Consider the following 12,003-nt stretch of genomic DNA (forward strand, 5'->3'; position numbering starts at 1 on the left):
CTCTCTCTCTCTCCCCCCCCTTCTCTCTCTCTCTCTCTCTCTCTGTATTTATGTGTGTATGCGTGTATGAGATCGCGGGTGTGTTCATGTGTGCTTGCATGCGTCTGTTTCTCTATAAAATATAACTGTTATCAACAGAAATACATTATGACACCTTTATTCCCTCCTATAGCTATTGCTGCTGCTAAAATTATTCCCCAATTACACTTCTATGAAGTCAACGAATAGGAACGTATTGTATAATCCTACTTTTCCAACCTAGGAATACGATATGCAGTAACTAATATAGATCCTGGAGCGTAAAGAAGATAACAAAAGTATCAACATTATTTACATTATTTACATTTGACGGATATTTGTCCTCATCTTGTGGGCCACGGGCATATGGCATAGTGGTTAAGAGCGCGAGCTACTAACCCCAAGATTCCGAGTTCGATTCACGGCAGCGACCTGATTAATAATAGTAATAATAATAATAATATAATAATAGTAACATCGTTAGGAATGAGAACCCAGGTTCGGAATTTCCCCAAGACACCTGACGAAGGCTGGCGGGTATATCAGCCGAAACGTTGTGTTAACAACAAACAAGATGAGGACAAATATCCGTCAAATGTAAGTAATGTAAATAATTCCTCATCTCTTAAATATAGAACTGTAAAAATATCAACGACGGAAGTTTTTACATGGTCACTCGACTGTTCCTGAATTACAGTATAGTTCAAAGAAAAAAGAATAATCTTTTGTGTCGTGTAGCCATTGGTATATAATGTTTGAGAATAACAATAATGTTTTGACGGTCGGTATGCCCTTCCTGATAGTCGGAGGTTAACTTGATGAAAATTGGTGTGGGACTAAGCAAGAGTAGCAACAATGACCTTGGAGACTAAAGCAGAGTTACAATTTTAAGTTAGTTACAAGTAAACGAAATACAACCATTTAGTTTCTATTTTCTTACTCAAGCCCTCTGCTGCACAACATTAGTTTCATTGATTCATAGTCGATAAAATACTACTAATTTGCCAGATGACGATTTAATTGTCTATGGTTTTTCTCTACCAGTAGTCAAATTTTAAAAAAACGCAACATTTTAAAAATTTAAACTATTGTTGAGATTTTGAGAAGTCTTGTTATTGTAAAATACTGTTTCTTGTTAAAGTGAATATAAATTATAAGATGCCAGCTATTTAAACGAAGGGAAGCATGAAGTCCTATTTAATGTTTAAGGAAGGCAACTCTTTCAAGCAATTCCATAATGTGAGTTAAGAAGTGTAGTACTAAAAATTTGACATAAAATATATAGCATTCTATATTTTAACATGAACTTGAAATACTTTCTAAAATCAAGTAAATTAAAATTTATTAATGCATATATGGTGAAACTTGAACTTACAATTGAACAAATGATATGAGGTACATTAAAAATCCATTCTAGTTGTCCAGCACGGGGTATCCAGCAGTTAACCCTGGGGTCATCATCTACTTCGGTATGGAGGCTGAAAAAAATTATAAAATCTTGGAAATGTTATCCAGAAGCAGTAATTTAACAAATAATATTATTTTTGTTTATAATCTGTGAAATATTGCATGAATAGATTTTTGCCTTTCGTTCATCATAGCTGTTTAAATAAGTATCAGTAATATTCTGATAATTTTAGTCTCTGACAAATATCAGTTTTGTGTCATGAAATTATAAATGGTAAACTATTTAACTACTACGTCTCTTATATAAAATAGACTGTTATCAAGCCCAAAAGTGTAGGATAGTGTAAAGGTTTTTTTCCATTCCCGATGCAGGTACAATTGCTTTGAACTTACGTAGGTTGGATTAAAACAAGAGATAACCAAGTACTGAGGCTTATTCAAGGGACCATACTTCTTTTCAATTTGTTACTTGCTTCAAACTTAAGAACTCAACGATGACAGAGCACATAAACAAGGAAAGTGCGTAATTAATTTTTGCATTTCCATTATCATTGTCCGACATTCTTTATTATTATTTCTAAGCCTTTATATACATAGGTCACTAGATGGAACGTTTCCTTCTCTTCGGTGATTTGTATGAAAGATTAACAATCACGTAAAACAAGCATTGTTTCCAGATAGGATTATTTGTCTGTGAAGGCCAACAACAGTAACGACGCATAAGTATTTTAATTTTCAAGTATGTTGATGCATTGCTATGCAACTTAGATACGAAGATACAACAGTTTGCTAATACAACTTAGTAGATCGTGTCAAGTCACAAGTATTGAAATGTAGTACAAAACTGTAGATGTGTGATTTTTTTTTAGGGTGGGGCTATCACTATATATCAAGTTAAATATTGTACAACAATGATTATTATCATTATTATTATTATTATTATTATTATTATTATTATTATTATTATTATTATTAGCAGCAGCAGCAGCAGCAGCGGCAACAGCAGCAGCAGTAGCAGTAGTAGTAATAGTAGTAGTAGTGTTGGTGGTGGTGTTGGTGGTGGTATTCCTTCGTAACACACTGTAGGTAAAAATGCATCGAAGTCTTTAGTTATCTGTCAAGACACAACAAGGACCTCAGATACTACTTTCTTTAAGATGTGCGTTGTGCCAAATAAGGCTGCTTTTTGCAAGACAGCAATCTTGCATGGGATTTCCAGTTGCCTTAAGAAGTTTTGAAGTTTCAATGGGATTTAGCCCAACGCTTTGATCACCACTGGTATCACATTTACGTTGCCATCTCGCATTCCATGGAGTCTTGCCATTTCCACTTTCAATTCGGAGTACTTGGTTATTTCTTTCAAGCTCTTTACTCACAACATTCATGCCATTTGATATGGATATATCAATGATCTGACAGTATTTGTCTCTCTTATTCAATATGACAATATCCAGCCGACGGTGTTCGATTACACGACCTGTTTGAAAATCATAGTCCCAGAGTATCGTTACTTTTCCATCCTCCTGCATAACTTTACATGGTACATGCTCATACCAGTCCTCCGTTACTTCATATAGGTATTTACGGCATAAGAACCAATGAAGATACACACACACTTTATCGTGGCGGCGCCTGTAGTCTTTTTGTGCAAAGCTCTCACATTCACTTACCAAGTGGGTCATATTAAATAGTGGTGGGTGGACATGTAAGGGAACTGAACCAACTAGATACTGAATTGCTTGAATTTCAAAGGCGACTCACCGACTTGATGAATGCTACAGAAGAAAAAAATCTCCATGAAAATGAGAAGGGTAGGTAGCAGTATGATAAATAATGTAACACGAAAGATAAATACTGTCATAGCATATATCCAGACTGAGTACTTAACACAAACAAGGAATCTTCTTCGAGCTACTACGCTACTTGTTGGGGAGAAATTACAACTTAAGAGAACAAAAAATGATGGAGCAAAAGAACGATGGTGGAAACGACGCATAGAAAGTGACATAATGCGGGCAAGGCAAGCTCTAGGGAAAATTGAGCAATGTTCAGAGGAAACTGGGAAAAAGACCGACCGAGAAAGATTAGAGAAGAAATATAAAATACGGAAGAAAGGGTTTGAGGCAGTAAAAGAGTAGTTAAAACAGAGGATCACGGCAAAAAGTCAGAAGATCAGATTTGTGAACAGAAAGAAGCCGTTCGAGAAGAACAGATTGTTCAGAAATGACCCGAAGCAATTCTCCCGAACGTTAGAAGGAGACAACAGGGAAAATTATTATTATCATTATTATTATTATTATTATTATTATTATTATTATTATTATTATTATTATTATTATTATTATTATTATTATTATTATTATTATCATCATCATCATCATCATTATTATTATTATTGCTTTGCACAGCTCCTAATGCTGGAGATGTACAACAATGTCAGCTGTTCACTACCAGGGAACTAAGGTACCACTTCTTTTTCGAGCACCTTCCGGAGTATCCGAGTGGTTCCAAGCAGTGGTGCTTTCTGTAAGTTCTCCACCTTTATTGCAGCCCCTATTTGTTCCACGTACTTCTCGAGGATTTTGCACACTATCTCCCAAAGCTCCGGCAATTATTGGTACTACTGCCACCATTTTCATCGACCACAACTGCTTAACTTCCCAAGCTAACATGTCATATCTCTCGACGTTCTTCCTTATCGCATACCTTGTTGTCAGCTTGGCATGCTATATCTATGATCCAGCATAGTTTGTTTCCTTTCTCAATTAAGACTATGTCCGGCTTCTTATTCTCTCTCTCTCATGGTCGACACTGAATCATAAAATCCCATAGGATCTTTGCATTTCTATTTTCGACGATGACTTCAGGTTTGTGGTCGTACAAATTTTTTGCTCTGTCAAGTCCATAATTGTTGCAAAGTGTCCAATGGATAAGCCTGGCTATATTGACGTGGCGTCTCTTATATTCCTTCTGAGCTAGTGGCGTACATTGGCTGGTAATATGCCATACGGTTTCACCGTTTTGTCCACAGATTCTGCACTTATCACTTTCTGATGTGTTGTCTATTCTGTAGTTTATGTAGTTTATTTTTAGTGCTTGCTCTTGGGCAGCAAAGATTAGAGCCTCCGTTTCAGCTTTTAAATCATCGACAGCCATCATGTTTCTTTGTCTGTCTTGTCTTCAACATCCCTATGAAACTAACCATGCATTCTTTTCTTTACCCACTAATTTTCAGTTTCATTCGTTTTCGATTTCTTGCATAGTGATTTATCTTCGCAATCTTTCATTCTACACAAGCCTGACCTCCTTACTTCTAATAATAGCGGTTCTGTGGCATTTTTTACATACCATGCTATGTTGTTTTCTTCTGCTCCAATGCTGTGTTCGTATCCAATAAGTCCTCTTCCCCCTCTTTTTCTTGGTAGATACACTCTGTCTGTACCACGTTTTGGGTGGAGTGACCCATATCTAGTTAGTAACTTCCTTGTCTTTCTGTCTAAGCTGTCTGGTTCGTCCACTGTCCATGCGATTACCCCTGTTCCATATCTAAGGAGTGAAACTGGCGGGGTGCTGATAGCTTCGATCTTATTCCGTCCATTTAATTTCGACTTAAGTGTGCTCAAGTACTCCACCTGAAATTTTTGTCATTTCTTTCTCCATCTATCCATTTCCAAAATCCCCAAGTACTTTTAGCCCATCTCTTCTTGCAGATTTAATATTTTGAAACAAAAATATCAATATGGCATCCCAAATCAGGGGGAGCGGAAACTGTTGGAACAACCGCTTTGACATTGATTTCACGGCACTAGTTGATGTGGTCAAGAAACGAAGCACATACAATAGCAGCAGCAGCAGCGACAATGTTAACAGCAACAGAAGCAACAACAATGACAAGCAAGATATATTTTAAAATGGCGCAAAGCAACAACAACAACAACAACAACAGTGGAAGCAACAGCAGCAAACGAAACAGAAAACACAGCAACATTAGTGGCTTCCACAATCTGGATAGCAGCAAAAACAAAGGAATCAGAATCCTCAAGTCAACAATAACTTTATCAACAGAACAACAGTAAAAATGCCACCAAGACATGCTCATCTCCTTTTCGGGCCACTAGGACATGTCCTGTTATGAGAGGGACGACGAAGAGCCTAAATGGGAAAAGTCAGCAGTTCTAACGAAAGAAACAGAAACAAAATGATACCGCCACCAACGCAAAAACGTGGCAGGTATGATCAAAGGAAGGAAACACCTATTAGAAACAATGCGCAAATACTCCACACACCCACAGCAGTTACACCAGTACCATCAACAATATCACCCCTATCACTACCGATACCACCACCTCTGTCACAAACACCACCATTATAAGCACAACTCTTAGATTGCATATCTCAACACCAGTAAAAGTCAAACATCATTGACTACACAGTAATAAACATGAACAATAGATAACTGGTGGAACACATATATAACCATACAGGTCTCACACACCTCGATTTTATCAAACCAACATACCAATACATAAAAAAACATATAACACATAAAAATGCATATAACAGGTGAAACATTAACAAGAGACTGTATAAAGATCTGCTCGTAGAAAAATCTACATATAACCATGGGGACGGAACATCCATCCTCCCCTCCCCAACAAAATTACTGTAAGTAAACTTTTCTACTTCTGTTCCTTCATCTAACATGGTCTTGCTCAGAATAAGCAGTATAAATGAACGTGACTGGGGTTGTCTTGAAAAAAAGTCTTCTACTCAACGACTTCGGGTCGGGTGGCAAATCGCCTGGTTTAGATGGTCTGTACTATGAGCTTTATCTTTATATGCCAGGCTTGTTTGGTGGCCTCTTAGCAGATACCTACCGCAACCGGCAATAAAACAGAAGAATTCTTAGTTTTGTGAGTCGAAGAACGCTGACATTGCTGAGAAAGGATCAAAACAAAAGAGATCAAATAGAAAAATTTAGGCCCATAATGCTGCTGCACTCCGACTTCTAAATTTTGGACAAGGTGTTAGTAAAAAGATTGGCTCTTGTAGTCGAGGAATTGATTGATGATGCGTGTTTGCGCATCATCTTATAGAGATCCAATCACAACCTCCGCTTCGTGCGATATATAATGGATAGGATAGTAATGAAGCTGATTGCTGAGGACCTGATCAATTTGTATCAGTCTAAAGTTTTTGATAGGGTCTATAACCAACACTTGATGGGGCTGATCTCCGTCCTGTTTTACGTGGCTGGATCGCTACAATGTCCGATGATACATCTTCAGAGTTTCGAGTGAATGGTTACCTATCGGAAGCATTTACTATCATGCACTCGGTTCGTCGAGAGTGTCCTCTCTCATCTTTTCAGACACACAGACCTGGGCGGCGTTGCTCTAAAAGAATATGAGGCGGTTACGCAAGAAAAATTAATCTAGGAAAATGAATGGGCCTGCAGCTCGGCACCTATTGAGGCAGGGACGGTTAAATTTCTCGGGGTCTGGCTGGGTCCGGTGGAGAATAACTGGGACCACATGACAAGTAGGGTAGCCTCCCTCACCCAGAAATGAACCGAGGGCAGCTACCTATGAAAGTTCGGGCAGAGGTGTCGAATGCTTACAACACTTCCGTCATATATTACTGTTTGACCATCGTACTTTGCCTCAATTTACGTCTGACCAAAATGGGGTAGTACTTTTTTGCTTTCTGTGGAAGGGTCGCGCTCCACTGGTTTGACGCTTCATTTGCTCTGAACACCCGCTGAATGGAGGGCTGGGTATTCCATGCTTTAGCAGCATTTCGCCCGTCTCTACGTTCTGAGTTCAAATTCCCCCGAGGACCACTTTTGTGGGTCAATAGAATGAGTGTCAGTTGAAGACTGAGAGTTGGTGTATTCGATTAGCCCTTCCCTCAAAATTTCAGGTCTTGTATTTATAATAAAAAAGGATTACTATTATCATAATGTTCCTTAATATCAACATTACAATATTGTTTGATTCCTGTTTAACGTTTTTATCTCTTTTATATTACTAGATATTATTAACAAAAGTATGAATGTGACACGACGTTATTCCAAGTCTCAGTATATCTAATACGTCGAGGTTATTCTTTCAAATTCCTGAGGTATTTCCTCTCCACCTGAGTCAATTCCTAATCAATAGACAGATCCAGTCAATTATATGACTTGTGAAAATATTTTAACCCCTACAAGTATATGTAAATATTCTCCTGTTTGTTGATGTGAAGATGAGAAATGAATATATCTGCTGTACAGGACAACAGTCCATCAGAGGTAGCTTTTTCAGATAATCCGCTATTTCTCCTGAGTTATATAATATTATAGGAGACAAGCAACCTTATTGAGCTCGCTGCCTATGAGTAAGCAAACCAATATCTAATCCACTCTAACATTTCGCCTGTACAACTATCTAAAGTATTGAGCTTAATTAACAGCTATTTTCAGTTAATTTTCTTATGTTGATTCTATTTCATATTTTTACCAAAAATAACCTGTTTATAAAGAAAAATTAATCAATAAAATACTTGCTTTCACAATCAGTTATAAATACATGATGTAGCCCTGAGACATGCAGAATTATTTTCTGACTACCACTAATACACCTCCGTATTTTAAGAGATCTAAACGTGTTTTTCACGATTTTATGAACAAAAATGCTTATACCGAAGACTTCTTTTAAAGTCATTGAGGCTGTTATATTATGTTTCGCGAAGCTATATGAGTAGATGAGTTTATATCTACAAGATGAAACAAACGAAACGCTGGGACGCTGGTCAATTTACAAGTACTTCTGCTTCTAACGTGTCAGATTCATGACAATTAGTGTAAACAATGTGAACTAGTAAAGTGCTTTGATCAGAGGTACATCCAAACAACTTGCAGAGGATCTGATCTCACAAACTAGGAGTTAATAGAACAATATCTTGTCCAATTACCCTTTTAGTGTCTGCTGTGATTGTTCTAAATTAAATTGGAAAATGATGACAATTAATTTACAACATTATTTTCTTCGCTTATTCCAAGTAATAGCTGTGTATCGCTTTAATCAAGATATGTATTATCTCAGTTTCAAATAAAATTGAATTCTCTCACAAAACGTATTAATCTGATATCACAAACAATATTTCTTTTCTTGTGCCATAAATCAATCGATTCTGTTCACGCAGCTCAAATTACATTTTCATTAACAGATATATGTATTAAATCATTGGGAGTTATGATATTCATGGTTTGTAGCTAAGGCTCAACATACGAGAATGAAATGAAATAGTTTCGCACATTAAAATCAATAATTGAACATTTTAATTTTGATATATTACCTTATTTTTATTTAATTTCAATTTATATATTGGTTTCAAATTTTGGCACAAGGCCAACAATTTCGGGGGAAGTTGATTGCATCGACTTTGGTACTCAACGGATACTTATTTTATCGACACCCAAAAGGATGAAAGGCAAAATCAACTTCGGCGTAATTTGAACTCACAACATAAAGACAGACATATGCAGCGAAACATTTCACTAAAGATTCTGCTAGCTCACCCCTTAACTTCAATTAATGTATAGAAAACATTCCAAAATAAGTCTTATATTAATGGAGAAATAATATATTCTGAAGGTGAAAAATCGTTCCTGATAACTGTCTATTCATTTGGCTATTTATTTATTTATTTATAATTGGTAAACTGTCCCGGAGGAAGATTTTCAAAGATTATCATGGATGTCAATTGCCACTCCAAGGATATTACATTTTTCTTGCCTAAATGACATGAACATCTCAAGTTTGTTTATAATTGCTCTAGTAGTTTGTTGTCTTGAGTTTCAATTTATATATTTACATATACTCTTCTGAGTTTAGAATATATTATCGTAAACCATATTAGTGTTACGTAATACATTTGATAATAAGATTAAGTCTTATTACTCATGAAGATTTGTTGATCACATTAAGTACTACATCCGTGAATCTCATGCTGAATTGTACTCAAGCTACTCAATTCAGTTAATTTGGAAGTATTTGTAGTTGACAACCGCAAGGTTTGGAAGCACGCTATAACAGACGAGTGGCTGGATTGTTTCTTGATTGAATTTAAACCTTTTATAATAGGTAACACTTTGAAAAAAGGATTCAGAAAGGAATATTATTTAGATTCAGAGTAACTCTAAACGATAAACTAATGACCAAAAGCATTTCCGCGAATCCACAAAACACCCGTTTGTTTTTTCGGACAATTATGCACATATTTCTTCATAGAGAAAAGTGTCATTTGATGGAGATTTAGTTGTTATTTGAAGAAGGTCAAGTAGAGGGTTTTATTGGTTTATCAAGTAACAACTGAGATGTTTCTGAATTGCTGTTTATCATCAGAACAACTCTAAACGAACATATGTTTTATCGAATGCCTCCCAACTATGACCATCACATCTTTCTGGATGACAGTATGTTATCTGTACCTTCCCTCTTATGACGGTGGAAGATAATTTATTTCCAGTAGGTCGAGTGACCAAGGGGAAAGTATTTAACGCTGCACAACCTTTCCAGGTCTGACTTGGTTCTACATCTCTTACATTTACTAATAATAACACTAACGACAACCGACATCTCATCACAAATAATAACGCTTATTGATTATACATCTCTTAATATCACTATTTTAAATCTAAAGGTTTATTCACTTCCTTTTAGTTTTCTTAATCTATCCACGCGCTAACAAGGGAGCTCCTGCAAGCTATTCTGATCTTTTTTATTGTTTGGTCGATGGGGAAGGGAAGCGCCCATATCCTTCTCATATCTTTCGAGACTTGTGGGAAGGGGAAAGGCCAGGAGGCATTCTCAGATTAGTGTTATGGACAGAATACTTGCAACAGAGTGGACTCCGCACACACGGACGGAGTGGTAGTGCTAAACGGGGGATGGGGAGGTATACTGCACGAGAGATTAATTTTACCATTTAGTAGGACATGGTAGTATTGAAACTCAGAATGCAAAGACCTGCAACAAATACAACAAACCTACGTTCCAACGATTCAGCCAGTCCACCTTTCCAATCTTAAACTTGAGTAATCGATTCCTGAAGGAGCAAAGACAAAGCTGACCTTGGCGGGAATTGAACTTAGAACGCAAAGAGCCAGGCATTTCGTCTAACGCAAGGCTTTTCGTCTAACGTTCTACCAACTCTGGTAATTTGTCAAATAATATCGGTCAGGATTAGTTACCAAATCTCTCTCAAGCCACTATTTACCATCGAGAAATGGTATGAAAAACTGGAATATATCTTATGGATAAAGACTGAAAATAAAATCAGACGGGCATGATTGAATTGTCTTCATCATAGACTTGTGGCATTATTGGTGTTCTGGTATTAAATATCAAGAAAAACAAATAAATATCCAAATAAAACCAACATTAAAGAAATTGTCAGTTATAATACATTTTGTAAACATCTTGGAAAAAGATTATTTCACAATTCAACCACATTTAAGACCTTTCAATGTCTAAAATAATAAAAACAGAAACATAAAAAACGCACTATGAAAAACAGAGTTCAAACAGAAATAGGTTTATGCCGTGAGGCACTTTTCATTTCCTTATTTCAAATTTTCCTAAACTCTTAAACTCCAACCGTCACCAACGTCTACGAATTCTACAGATCCAATATCAACAATCACGTGTGGATAGAAACTCGTATATATACACATACGTACACGCACACACAAACACACACACACACACACACACACACACATATATATATATATGCACACACAGGCACATACACACAAATAAGCGTATTTGTACATAGGGATATGTACATGCTTTTGTACATGACGATACAACGCTATGTCCATTAGTAAAAGATTAATCCTTTTATTTCGTCCTCACGTATCACATTTCAATTTCGTTTTTCGAAGATTAATTGTCAAGAATTCACAGTCAAGTAAAAATGTCAACATCATTAAACTTTATCGATGACTAATATGATTGTAACTCTGATAATAATATATTTTATTCAAGTCAGTAATTACAGTACAGATATGTTGCAAATATACCAGATAAAAAGAATGACCTGAAGCGACATAACCTCGGCAGCCCAGTTCCATTATCAGCTGTAGACATTTTTTCTTCAGTTATATCATTAATGCTCTATACTACACAAATGATACTATACTATACGAATGTTATAATTAATGTGTATAGGAAAATGATGAAAGTTTTATTGAAATGTTTTGATTATGAAATACCAAATAATTTTACTGATAAATGTATATATGTATGTTTGTGTGTGTGCGTGTGTATATATATGTGTGTGTGTGTGTGTGTGTGTGTGTGTGTGTGTGTGTGTGTCTGTGTGTGTGTATCTTTAACAAGAACACAAATGGGGTTTAAAATTTGAAATTTACTACAGCTGTTTCTGTGGCATTTAATTGATTTAAAATAGCATTTTACTGATTTAAAATTTACTACAGCTGTTTCTGTACCGCGTTCTGGTAAAATTTTATATTTGTATAAACAGACAAGATACAACCTTGAAGATGACCTCTTCAACGAGAAGCACAAT

At 36.2% G+C, this 12,003-nt stretch overlaps 1 protein-coding gene across 1 annotated transcript in view; it reads right to left on the reverse strand.

The window, feature by feature from the left end:
* LOC106867588 (calcitonin gene-related peptide type 1 receptor-like) overlaps nucleotides 1–12,003 on the reverse strand; it is a 191,784-nt gene that overhangs the window by 77,207 nt on the left and 102,574 nt on the right. Inside the window, exon 8 of the mRNA XM_052969857.1 lies at nucleotides 1,394–1,496. Within this exon, the coding sequence (XP_052825817.1) occupies nucleotides 1,394–1,496 (103 nt within the window). The remainder of the gene's footprint in view (nucleotides 1–1,393; nucleotides 1,497–12,003) is intronic.

This window comes from Octopus bimaculoides, chromosome 8 (genome assembly GCF_001194135.2).
Source record: "Octopus bimaculoides isolate UCB-OBI-ISO-001 chromosome 8, ASM119413v2, whole genome shotgun sequence".
NCBI classification, from domain to species: domain Eukaryota; kingdom Metazoa; phylum Mollusca; class Cephalopoda; order Octopoda; family Octopodidae; genus Octopus; species Octopus bimaculoides.